This window comes from Pseudonaja textilis, chromosome 2 (assembly GCF_049901715.1).
Source record: "Pseudonaja textilis isolate UNSWEBS1 chromosome 2, rPseTex1.2, whole genome shotgun sequence".
Classification (NCBI taxonomy): Eukaryota; Metazoa; Chordata; class Lepidosauria; order Squamata; family Elapidae; genus Pseudonaja; species Pseudonaja textilis.
Genome location: NC_141991.1, coordinates 13,006,734 through 13,019,855, shown reverse-complemented (window position 1 = coordinate 13,019,855; position 13,122 = coordinate 13,006,734). Strand labels below are relative to the sequence as shown.

At 39.2% G+C, this 13,122-nt stretch overlaps 1 protein-coding gene across 1 annotated transcript in view; it reads right to left on the bottom strand.

The window, feature by feature from the left end:
- Positions 1-8,432: 8,432 nt before the first annotated feature.
- Positions 8,433-13,122, bottom strand: part of LOC113451615 (uncharacterized) — a 46,294-nt gene continuing 41,604 nt past the window's right edge. Inside the window, exons 5-10 of the mRNA XM_087923131.1 lie at positions 12,740-12,985; positions 12,213-12,488; positions 11,557-11,844; positions 11,067-11,156; positions 9,713-9,864; positions 8,433-9,326 (exon numbers count right to left, since the gene is read on the bottom strand). Coding sequence (XP_087779257.1) covers positions 9,108-9,326; positions 9,713-9,864; positions 11,067-11,156; positions 11,557-11,844; positions 12,213-12,488; positions 12,740-12,985 — 1,271 coding nt within the window. The 3' untranslated portion in view covers positions 8,433-9,107. The remainder of the gene's footprint in view (positions 9,327-9,712; positions 9,865-11,066; positions 11,157-11,556; positions 11,845-12,212; positions 12,489-12,739; positions 12,986-13,122) is intronic.

Here is a 13,122-nt window from a genome sequence, read left to right as displayed (position 1 = left end):
CCGAACTAGACTGTGTTGTTTTTTTGTGTCTTATAATATATGTGGGTATATACATAATTTTGTATTTACTTATCTATTTATCTTGTCATGTTTGGAGGTGTGCTATATTGGAAGTGGTGGTCCTTTAAGAGCTGTATGAAACAAAAGCTCATTTTTAATGTATGCCAGTTAGTGTACATTCAAAGGGACAATAAAGTTATTGTCATGCCCCTGTCAGAATCTGATTCAGAGGGGGAGGCCGAGCAGCTTACAGGGAGTGGGAGTGTGGCTCCGTTGGCTGTGGAAGAAACTGGGGAAGGGCAAAGTCCGACTGGGCAGAGCAGGGGAGAGATAGAGCAAGGCAGAGGGAATTTGGAGGAAGACCCAGGCCCACGCCCTCTTCATCCTAGGGCACGCAGGAACGGAGAAGGGAGCAATGTGAATTGCGTGGCTTATGGGGGAGGAAAGGGCCCTGATTCCCTTCATTAGCTGCAGCTGGGAACACAGTGTTTAAAAAGGGAGATTGCATACAGCAACTTGTTGGAAGCAAATTGTGAGTTATCTGTTATTGTCAAGGCTTATCTGGGTTCCTGGCGTCTTCCCAACTATGTGTGTTTTGCTGGCCTTTCAAGTCTGGAATTCCTTCTCCTGCCCTGTCAAGTTAACTGCTGCAGCGTGGTTTGTCTGGATTTTTATTTACAGTTTGTATGTACTTCGTTTTTGGATTGATTTTCCTCCACGTAAAGACTGTTCTTGGGAGAGGGTTTTTTCTCCAGCTTAAGGTAACCTGGACATTGGGGGCAAAGTTGGAGGTATTAAAGGGATCTCCTTACTTATGTGACTGTACTGCCTTTGTGCCATGCCCCAGGTCATCACAGTTATTCTATTCTGTTCTGTTCTGTTCTGTTTTGTAGTGGCTTGCTTGTCACTGTTGGAGTTCCTTGTTTGGGCTGTTTACTATTGGCTTCTTTGGCAGTTCCTTGATTGGATTATTGTTTACTTTCTGCTTGTTAGTCTACTGTTCATCTTGGTGTTAAATCTACACTTGTCTGGGTGTTGATTGCAGGTGGGGAGGGGGTTTAATCTTTTTGTTCCCCTTTTTGACTTGTTGATTGCCTCTTTTGCATGGGACATACATGTTGTTTATCTTCATGTATCTATTGATGGCTAATTTGACAGAGTGCCAACCTTCCAGAAATTCTCTAGCACTTCTGGAGTTTGGTCTTGAATGGTCACAGTTTCCCAGTTGAAATTATGATCAAGTTTGTCCACATGTCGTGACATTAAAGAGTTTTCATCATGTCTTCTGACTCCTAGCTCGTGTTCATGATTATGTTCTGCTAGGCCTTCCTACAGAACCGTGCTTCCTACTAGCACTGTTTTGGGTAATGGAATATCTACAAAAAAAACAACCAAGCTCAGGGCTTCCAATAACATTTGGGACTTTTTCTTCATGGATACTAACAAAGTTGAGAAAAGAGATCTGATAGACATCTCGGAGAAGAAGAAAACTGCCAATCCTAAAGCTGGCCTGACTGAGGCCATTTTCAGACTTCAGTGTTGACACACCAGAGAAGAGGGACAGGGAAGGGGGAATAGATCATTGGGATGATATAGTCAAAACAAAATATTTTCCCTTGGCAACCAAGGACATTTCTGCAGGTTTTCGGAAGAAGGGGACTGATGTCACCTAGCAACTGGACTGTATCCTGATTGGACCATGTGACTGGTTGTTTTGGGAAAGTGGCAAACTTTTGCTTTTTGTTAAGTGAAAACTGTGGGAATATTCAGAGTCGGTTTTCACCAGCCTGTGCCAAGATGACATACTCAATAAAACTTATTCTTTGAGGAATCTACCTGCCTCAGATTTTTGTTTGCTACAGGTATGTTACTTGGAACCCTGACAAAAACTTTATTTTATGTGGAAGAACTTCAGGTTTTTAATAGAAAAATTTTGGGTTTTTTTTTAATGTTAACAAGAATTTGTTGAGGACATGGGACTTGAATGACATTCCTGAGAAGAAAATTATTTTATTATGTAAGGATAAGCTGGATGGAGTGACTTAAATTCAATGAGTTAATCGGAATTAGGATGGATCTTTACAAGTCTGACATATGTATTGAAAGAAAGTTTTAATGTAGCATTGTGTTTATAAAATGGCTTTGTAAATGTTTGTTTTCTTTTTACAGTATATAATTGAATAACTCCCAAAGTTTGTAAGATATTGAAATCAAATTTAAAAATATGAATAATTAATATTTTTAAAGAAAAAAAGATCTCCTTCCATGAGTATAAACTGGAGGGAGAGATTTAAATTTAATGAGTTAATTGTAGTTAATTGGATTTTTATTGGTGTGAGATATATATAATTGAAAGAAAGCTTTAATGTAGTTTTGTGGTTTTGGATTCTGGGTTTATAAAGTGGGTTTGAAAATGAAGGGATTTTCTCCTTTGAATAATCCTTAAAATTTGTGAAGTATTGGACTTCCGGTTTGAAGGGCTTCGGTGACAGACAGAAATCCTTGATCGTGCACGGTTTCTGTCTGGGCTCGTCACTAGAGCGCCCCGAGCCAGCTGTTTTGGGTGCTAAGTCACCCTGTAGAGGTGGTGATGAGGGGGGAGACCACCAGCAGGGTTGAGGAGAGCCGCATCTCTCCTCCTCAGCTGGCCATTATTCCCTTTCCTGAAGGTGGTTGCAGCGGTGGTCAGAAATGGCCACCTCAAAGAAGAACTTGACCAGAAAAGAATGTGCAGGAGGAAGATAAGAAGTGAAAGTTTTGGCTGACCAGGTTAAATTGTAAAAGCAACAACTAAGGTACCCTGGAATTTAAATAAAATAACATCGCTCCCAAAGAAGAGTCGGAAGCAGCGAAGGAAAGTGAAAAGGGAAAGATTTGGGTTTTTTTTCCTTCTCTCTCCTTCCCTATACTGACAACTAAGAGACTTAAATAAGAAATTGGAAAAAATCCACTTTGACATCAATAGGCAATTAAGCTGAAAATAAAACAAAATGCCAAAGGGATAATAAAGATTTCTGGAGGTTAAAATTTTTCTTTTTCATAAGCAGGAAGGGAGAGAAAAAGAATAAAAGCAGGATCTGGAAGAGGGAGGAGACTGCCTGGAATTAGAAAGAATCTACAGTAAAACTTCAACAAGACTTCTAAAAGATACATTTTAACTGAAACTTTGCAACTAAATAGTAACCCCAGGAAGAGAAAGTGAAAAGAAAAGAGCAGAAAAGAAACAGCTTGTGTGTATTTGTATTATTTGGTGATCTTTGGATTCTTGGTTATTATATTTGAATGACTAAAATCAATCGGGTGGTTGTTTAAAAATTTATACAATGGCACCACTTCTGGATGAATTGAAAATGGAACTTAAAAAGTACAAAGAAGATGCACTAGAAGGGAAGGGTTCTTTTGGCTTCGTTTTTCAATTCTTAGAAATGGAGATTTGGAACTATGAGAAACAAGATACGACTGCAAAACAAGAAGACTAGGACAAAGAAGAAGCCATCTTTAATGAACAAGCAATTTTATGTGGGGAAGAAAAGGGAAAGGGGGGGGGGGAAGAGAATGGAGAATTTAAGACTTAAAAAAACAACCAAAGAAAAGAAAAATAATTTGAAAAGTAAATATAATACTGGAAAGCAACAGAAAAGGGGAATACAGAAGAGAGAAATAGAGGTAGAGAGACAAGAGGGTAAAAAGGGGAGAGAGAAGAAGAGATGGAAGAAGGAAAGGAAAAGAAGTTACAAAGGACTGGAGCAAGATATAGAGAAACAGGACCTATTTAGAGATAATGGGTGAAAATCTAACTAAAAAAGGGATTCTGTAAAGGTACATAAGATTGTATTGTTATATCAGTAATAGAAATAACTTTAGAAAATTGGAAACAATGTATGATTAAAATGAGGGATAAAATAGTTAGTGTAATTTAGTGAAATGTTTGTAAATAAAATAAGTGAAATAAAATAAATGAGAAAATTGAATTAGGAAGGAACGGGAACATTTTAATTAGTTAATGTTTTATAAAATATAAGTGAAGAGGGGAGGGAATTAACTATGGAAAGCTTATAATTGTTCCCATAGAAGTATGATATTTAATTGAAAAGTAATGTTAAAGATGTTAAGACTTTAATGAATATTAATATTAATGATAGAATTGAATTGGAATGGAATGTTGTTTTAATTATATACATTTATAATTTTTTTCTTTTTTAAAGAATACAGTGTGTATTTTAATAATGTACCAAGCAGAATCCGAATGGAAGTCATGTATTATATTTAATGTTACAACTTTAGGGAAAAGATATAAAGGTGTCATACTCCAATCAGTAACTACAGAAGAAATTTTGTTTAATGAGAAAAGATAATAGATAATTGAAACAGGACAGACAAAAAATATAAATACAATGATTTGAATTGAGATGAGATAATTAAAATAAAATTGAGAAAATTAAAAGAGAGGAGAAGCTATGCAGAAAATGTAAAATAGTAATAAGATATGGAATAGAATATAAAAATGAGCATGGACCTGAATTTGTGTCTGTATGAAGAAATGTAACCCGGGATTACGCAACTTTCAAACAAGGTGTTTTATTTGCATTTTTTTTTCTCTTTGTGAAAACTCAAAATTTACAAAAAAAAATTAATAAAAATCACGGTAATAATAATTAGAATAATAACCATAATGATCATCATAATAATCATAATAACCACCATCATAATTAATGGCGGCAGAAAAAGCAACATCATCGGCCAGCAGCATCAGCGGCCACAGCAATAATAAATGCTTCCGTTTTTCATTGGGCAACGTTGAAACGGTGTCATTGGGAGCTCCCTCAGGCCTCTGTTCACCACGGGTGGTTGCTTCGTGCTGCAGAGGGAGAAAAGGGAGGAAGTCAAGTCCCTGATTTGTAATGGGGAGTGTAGGAGAGGATGTTTTCCTTTACCTTCTGGCAGTTCAACTTCTGCTCCTGCTTCTCCATCAACTGGAGGACGACTATTAATAATGGCGAAGCAAGATAAAGTACAAATGGATCTAGCGACGATTATACAAGGAGTACAAGAACTCAAAACAAGTATTGACCAAAGAACAGAGAGTATTGAACAAAGAATTGCAAAGACTGATGAAAAAATTGAAAATTTCCAACAAATGATGGCGAAACAGGAGGAGAGACTCCAAAAAATTGAGGAGAAAGATAAACAAAGAGATGAGACAATTGGAAATATTGTTAGCAAATTAACAACAGTGCAACAAGATATAACTGGGATGTTGAAGTGGGAGATGGATAGGTCAGAATTCTATCTCAGATTTCAAAATATTGAGGAACAAAAAGGACAAGATTTGGTGGCTGTAATGATAGAAATTCTGGCTGGAGCTTTGGAGATAACAGAGGAAAAGATGATGGACGGAGTAGATGAGATATATCGTGTTTTCCCAAGATATGCGATGAGGAATAAGCTACCAAGGGAGATCCATGTCAGATTTACTAAAAAGACTATTAAAACACAAATATTACAAGTCACAAGAGATAAGGGGTTGAAATATAAAGGTAAAGAGATTATGGTTTTAAAACAAGTGCCCAGAAGAGTGAGAGAGATGAGAAGAGAATATCAATTTTTGACCAAAAAATTATTGGAAAAAGACGTGAATTATAGATGGTTGATCCCAGAAGGATTAATGTTTATATGGCAAGAACAGAGACACAGAATCGACTCAATTGAGAAAGCAGAAATATTCCACAATGAATTTTTTGGAAGAAGAGAAATAGAGACAGAAAAAGAGACCATTTCAATTGAGCCTCAAGAAGACCAGATGAGAATGGGGAAAGAAGAAGGTGCGGTAGGTGGACAGATGGAGACCAAAGAACAACGTGAAGTAAAATCTACAAGAACTGTTAGACCTAAATTTAAAACATAACCATGGAGGAAAAAAAATTGATTTCTATGAATATAAATGGATTGAACTCAGCTATTAAAAGAAGATATTAAATTCAAAATGGATATAATTAAACATAAGATGGGTCAGGCGGAGAAAGAAGAATTGGCACAAAAAATTAGAAGTGCTAAACAGAACTATTTTGAAGATGCAAATAAACCAGGTAGATGGCTAGCATACAAATTGAGAAAGGAGAAAGAATCTAGGAAAATAGTACAGTTAATAGATGATCAAGGCCAAATGTGTTATGGTAATAAGGAGAAAAAGACAATTATCCAAGACTTTTATGGACAATTATATAAACAGGAGGATTTTGATGAGGAAAGAATTAAGCTTTATCTACAAAACGCTAACCTACCCAAGATATCTGAAGAGACTGAAAAAATGTTAGAAAGTACCATAACAATGATGGAACTAATGGAAGCATTTAATAGGCAGAATAATGGAAAAGCACCAGGCCTAGATGGGCTCCCAGCAGAATTTTATAAAACATTACAAGAATCGTTGAGCACTCCATTGTTATGTTATGAATGAAGCCATGTTAAATAAGAAAATACCCAAAACATGGTCAGAAGCTTATATCACACTTATTCCAAAAGAAGGGGCCGATCCATCACAAATTAAGAACTATAGACCTATTTCTTTACTGAACGCAGATTACAAAATCTTTGCTTCCATCCTGGCAGAAAGGCTCAAAAGATACCTAAATAACTTTATTCATCCTGACCAGAATGGATTCCTGCCAAGGAGACAAATTAGGGATAATATGAGGGTAATTCTGGACACTTTGGAATATTACCAGGCACACCCTGAAAAACAAATGGCTTTGGTATTTTTAGATGCCCAAAAAGCATTTGATAATGTGAATTGGAGATTCATGTTTTTGTTATTGGAACAGATGGGCTTTGCTAGAAAATTTATTCAAGCAATAGAAGCCATATATGACAAACAAATAGCAAGAGTGATGATAGAGGGAGATTTTACAGATTCTATTAATATAAGAAAAGGCACAAGACAAGGTTGCCCGTTATCACCTTTGTTATTTGTATTGACTTTGGAAGTGTTGAATAGAAACATTAGAGAGGATCCAAATATAAAAGGAATGAAAATTAAGAAGGAGGAATTTAAATTGCAAGCCTTTGCGGATGATTTGGTTTTTATTTTGGAAGATCCTCTAGGAACAGCTTTAAAGCTACTAGAAAAGATAGAGATTTATGGTGAGATGGCCGGCTTGAAAATAAACAAAGATAAAACAAAGATCTTGACAAAGAATATGTTATTAAAACAAAGAGATGAACTGGCAGATTTATTGAAAATTCAAGTTACAAATAAGGTTAAATATTTGGGGATATATTTGACATCAAGATGTACTACATTGAAAGAGAATAACTATATTAAACTTAAACAACAGATAGCATCTGATTTGAAAAAATGGGAAAATCTACAATTGTCATTGATAGGTAGAATTTCAACAATCAAGATGAATATTTTACCCAGAATTTTATATTTATTCCAAACCATACCAATCAGGCTTGGTAAAGATTACTTTGAAGAATTAAATAAAATTGTGTTGAAGTTTATATGGCAAGGTAAGAAAGCCAGAATAAAATTAAAACTTCTGCAAGATGCTAGAATTAGAGGAGGTTTTGGCCTTCCGAATTGGGAGTTGTATTACCAAGCTGCAAATTTAATGTGGGTTAAGGATTGGATAACATTAAGAAAGACTAGATTGTTGACACTAGAGGGGCATGATTTATTACTGGGATGGCATGCTTTCCCGTGGTATAAGGGAACTAAATTGCAGGGCTATTTTAGAAGGCATTATATAAGGGAGTCTTTATGGTTGAATTGGGAGAAAATTAAGAGAAAATGTTATTTGAAAATCCCAGTCTGGTTATCAACTATTGAAGCTTTTTCTTATTCTATAATATATGAGAAGGAACAAACAGTTAGATATGGGGAAATATTGGATGAAAAGAGTGAACTTAAAACAATGCAAAAACTAGAAGAACAAGGCATAAAGATGAATTGGTTTTCATATGCGCAAATACATTCAAGGTATCTTATAGATTCTAAAGCGGAGGGATTTTATGATAAATTGACTGATCTAGACAGGATCTTGACAGGTACTGATGAAAAAGTGATTAAAAAATTATACACTTATTTGTTGGAAATTTTATTAGAGGAGGAACAAGTTAAAGAAACGATGATTGTTTGGGGGGAAAATTTTGGATATGGGATTGATTTGGAGAAATGGGAAAAATTGTGGTCTCAAAATTATAAAATGACAATGTCAACAGCTTATAAAGAAAACTTGTATAAGATGTTTTACAGGTGGCATTTTCCCCCAATAAGAATTGCAAGAATGTTTAAGAACAAATCTGAAAAGTGCTGGAAATGTCATCAGATACCTGGCTCATACTACCATATGTGGTGGACTTGTGAGGACGCTAAAAAATATTGGACTAAAATTCGCATATGGTTGGAAAAAATGACAAAGACACATATAGACTTGAAACCAGAGATTTTTTTATTGGGAATCTTACCTGATATATATAATAAAAATTTGAAGTATTTGATTGTAAATATATTAACAGTGGCTAGGATTGTATTTGCTAAGAACTGGAAGAGTGAGAAAACTCCATCAGAAGAAGAAACTATTAAGAAAATATTGGATTGTGCTGAAGTGAGTAAATTGACATTTGAAATCAGAGAACAAGAAGATAAACAATTTTATGAAGTTTGGGATCTTTTTTATCAATGGTTAGATAATAAAACATAATGATAGAATATTCAGATTTAGCATAAAAAAATTTTTTTTCCTGATATTATCTTTATAAAACATTATCAAGATAGATTTGGTATGATCTTATGATTTATTGCAAAATAAATTAAGTAAACTATAGTTATCTCGTTAAAATATGAATTAACAAAATTATAGATAAATGTTTTTTTTAGTGATGATATTAGGTTATACAATTATTGATTGATAATATGAGCTATTATGTAATATAATTATACTAGTGACTAGGAAATGGATGCACAAAAAAAAAGTGGTAAACCAATCGATGCACTGTATGTAAATTCATGAAGAAGGAGGATATTTTTATGTTTTTTGTGGTATGTTTATGTTTATCTTGTTATTAAAAAATAAAAAAAACTATAAAAAATTTTACAAAAAAAATTAATAAAAATCACGGTAATAATAATTAGAATAATAACCATAGTGATCATCATAATAGCCACCATCATAATTAATGGCGGCAGAAACAGCAACATCATCGGCCGGCAGCATCAGCGGCCACAGCAATAATAAATGCTTCCATTTTTCATTGGGCAACGTTGAAACGGTGTCATTGGGAGCTCCCTCAGGCCTCTGCCCCCCACGGGTGGTTGCCTCGTGCTGCAGAGGGAGAAAACAGGAAGTCAAGGCCCTGATGTGTAATGGGGAGTGTAGGAGAGGATGTTTTCCTAGCCCCTCATTCGTTGTCTCTCCCTCCCCTCCAGTCCTCCTGGCCCCTTCCCTGACCCATGTTCATCCCTCAGAGCTGATGGGCTGGAGAGACTGAGCTGGCCTGGATCCTCCCTGCAGAGCATCAGATCAGAAGATCCCAACCAGGAGGGGCTGAGCCCCAGAGGAACCCCATGATCTCTCCATGGCTACCTTGGAAAGACTTGGACTAGGGGGAGGATTCCCCCACCCCACAAGCCCCACCGTCTTTTCCTCCATGGATTTTCCAACTGCGAAGTTTTGCCTCTATTTAAGAGTTCAGCAAGTGTCTGGCTCACCTCTGAGCTCCCTGTAGGCTGGAGCATTGGCTGTGACTGAGTCTCATCTTCTGTGTCATAGATAGCTGGAGAAGGAACCTTTTCTTGAGAAACTTGATCAGGCCAAGTTGTCACTTGGCGAAGGAATTTTTTCCTGAGCCTCCTCCGCTGGTCTGAGAGATTGCAAAAAGAGGGGACAGCTAGTTAATTTTGGGGGAGCAGCTCCTGCCTGGGATAGAGAAGGACTCAAGCTGAAGGCCTCCAGAAGGCCCAGATGGTCCAAGTGGCCGGATTATAACCCAGTGTCTTGAAAAACAGGCCTTAGTGCTCCCAGCAGGTTATGACAATGAAATGGAGCACTCCTGGGGGATACTGAGGAATAACCAAGTTGAAACTCTCCTTGCTTGAGAAAGAGAAAGAGAGAGAGAACTCTGATCTAACCTCTCTCTCTACCCCCCACCCCCACACAATCACACAGAGGCAGGGGTGGGATTCAAATTTCTTAACCAGTTCTGTGGGCATGGCCTAATTTGTGGGTGTGGCTTGGTGGTCATGCAACTGGCTGGCCATCGCTTGTATGTAAATATTATAAATATTTTTGTAAATATTGAATTTTTTATTTAAAAAGAGCAACTTTTACCCCAAATCAGGCAAAGTAGGCAGGCAGATTGAATTGCTCACAGAATCACAGATTCATTTAGAGATCTGTGTTTCTGCCATTGACTACCTGAGTCTGCACTGAATAATAGAAGCTTCAGTCCTAAGGAAGGTTCAGCTCTGCTTAAAAGCAGAGCCAAAGATCTTAAGATTAGTTAGAAGGCTTTCTAGCTAATTTAAATCTCCTGGCAAAGCAGAACGGATGATGGTCAGGGGAAAAAAAGGAAAAATAGCAACTTAGCAGGCAAGTTTGCCAGGTACGAAGTCAGTGGGTGGGGAAGGTTCCCGTGGGCCATGTGGGTGGCACAGCCTTGTGTTCCCATGCAGCCTGGATTAATTGCTTTGAGGGATGCTCTGGGGTGACATTTCTCTGCAGACCACCAAAATTTTCTCCTGGTCCACCAGTTGGCTGTGGCCCACCAGTTGGTTATCACTGATTTAGAGGACTCCTGATATTTGCTCCTCTGTCCATTGAGGCCAAAGAGGCTTCCTCCCAGATGTGAGGAATGTGGAACATTTTGAGGCTTACAAGGGTTGAAAAAACGGCTGCGTAGTTTCTTCTTCCTTTCCAATTCCTGTTCAAAATGCTGTTTGTGGGGAAGGGTCTCGTGGGGGCCCTGACTGCAACTCTCAGAGAAGCTCTTGCCCATCCACCCCAACTCAGTGAACCCAGAAGGACCCAGGGGTGAGTGTCAGTGGATGTGCCTGTTTCACTTACAGTTCAGGAAGAGAATCCAAACTCCCAGGATTACGCCTATAACAATTATGCCTGGAACAATTCCCACCACGGGAATCCGCCGCATTGCACCTAAAGAAGGAGAAAGAGGGCTCTGATTAGAGAGATGCTGAGTTCCCCAAAGTGGAGATGCTGAAGAGTGGAAGCCTTTCCCAACGTTCCTTGGCCTCTAGGAAGTGCCCCCACCTGAAGGAAGCCCCTCCCCTCCAAGGCTGCAGAGGGAGGAGGGAATGGCCTTGAAGGGCAGAAGGAGGAGCCACAACCAAACATCTCACATATCTTCATACTGTTGCTATTAAATTACCATTTCCAACTCTTCTGACAGAAACCACTTCTCTCCCATTGCTAAATGCAGGACCTTTCCTGCTCTCCATCTCAAAACATGAGATGTTGCAGAAGAAATCTACCCCACCCCCACCACAGATTTTCAAACATTTCTCTAAAATCTACTTCTACCCTCTCAGCCTCTCACCTCTTTCCTCCTTGAAAGCCAAGTCCAGGGGCTCCTGCAAGCCCTCGTGCTCCAGGTGACACCGAAAATGGTCCCTCTCCTTGGGGTCGATCTCAATGCTGAGCTGGACATAATAGGTCCCGTCTGAGTTGGGGGCCACGTTCTTAAGGAGGGTCTCGTACTTGCAGGCCTCTCCATCCCTGGTCCAGGTGGCCTGGATCTCCTTGGGGTAGAAGCCAAAGGCCTGGCAGGTGAGGACCTCCAGCCTCTCATCCTCCACTTTATGGGTCACCTTCCCCACTGGGGGCTCTGCAGAAACAGCAACAAGACCAGAGTTCCCAGAATTTCTAGAGTTTCTGGCAAGATGATTTAAATATCAAGTCCTCCTTTGGCCCTCCTCTCCCTCTCTTCCCTCTCCTCCTCTGAAGCTGTGAGACCCACAAAGATGGGAACATTGGAGTGAACGTCACTTCAATAGGACTAGATCTTATTTTCCTGCTCAGTTTCTTTGTCTTTTTTGGGGGGGCATTGAAGGTTATTTTCCTTCCGTAATAGGATGTGAGATACCTCCTGACCCTTTTCTGCAGAGGGTGGATTGGCCATGTAGGACAGAGATAAAATGGGGGAGAGGGAGCCAATAGAAACATGATCAGTGGAGCCCCCTTTTTGCCACTCACCTATCTTCTCCAGAGTCGTCTTCTTGTAGGACAGGTATCTCTGCAGCCAGGCAATGCAGATCTCCTCCAGAAAGACTTTACTTTCCTGGGACCATCTTGGATCCTCCTCCCACTCCTCCTTGACCTTCTGGGCCAGGGGCTGAGCTGTCATCCATCTGAGAGTCTCCTTGTCGAAGCTGATGAAGTCCATCCCATCGTAGCCATAGCACAAAAACCCTCCTTTGCTCCCGTCTTCCCTGAGCTCACAGCCCAAATTCACCTGCCAGGTACGAAGCCCTAAAAGAGACCCGGAGGAGGTGGAGATGAATGAAAAGGGTGCAGGATTCCTCTCCTTAGAGAATAAATAGAGTTACCTTCTCTTCCCCCCTGGGGAGAGAAACCCAGTTTCTCTTTCTCCTCTTTATCAGACAAGAGGAAATGTCTCTTACTTCAGCTAACCCTGTTTGAGGTCCGGCCATGAAGAATTTCTGGGTGGGAGAGAATTGGTTTCCTTTCCAGCAGGCATTGATGTCCCTGGTTCTGCTCACCTCCAGCCTCCTGATCCAGTTCTGATAACGTCTCCATGTCAGCCCTGAAGATCCACTCAGGGATCAGAAACTTCTCCTTCCCTGCCTCCTCCATCCAGGGCACCAGAGGCTCCATCTTCCATGTAAGGCTGTCAAAGCGGATGATGGGATGGTCATCCAGGTGGACCTTAATGAAGAACTGGTGCAGCCCCTGACTGGGCTCTGAGAGTTTCAGGTAGAAGTAGGACAGGGAGTGTGAGGGAGGGCCTAGAGAAGGAAGGGGAGGAGAAGAGCAGAATTGGGGGAGGTTCAGCCCTGAAGCTCCACCCCTTCAACAGTTCATTGTCACAAACAGTCTCTCCCCAACAAGTTCTCTAAAGTGGAAGAAATTGGTTCTCCCCCTT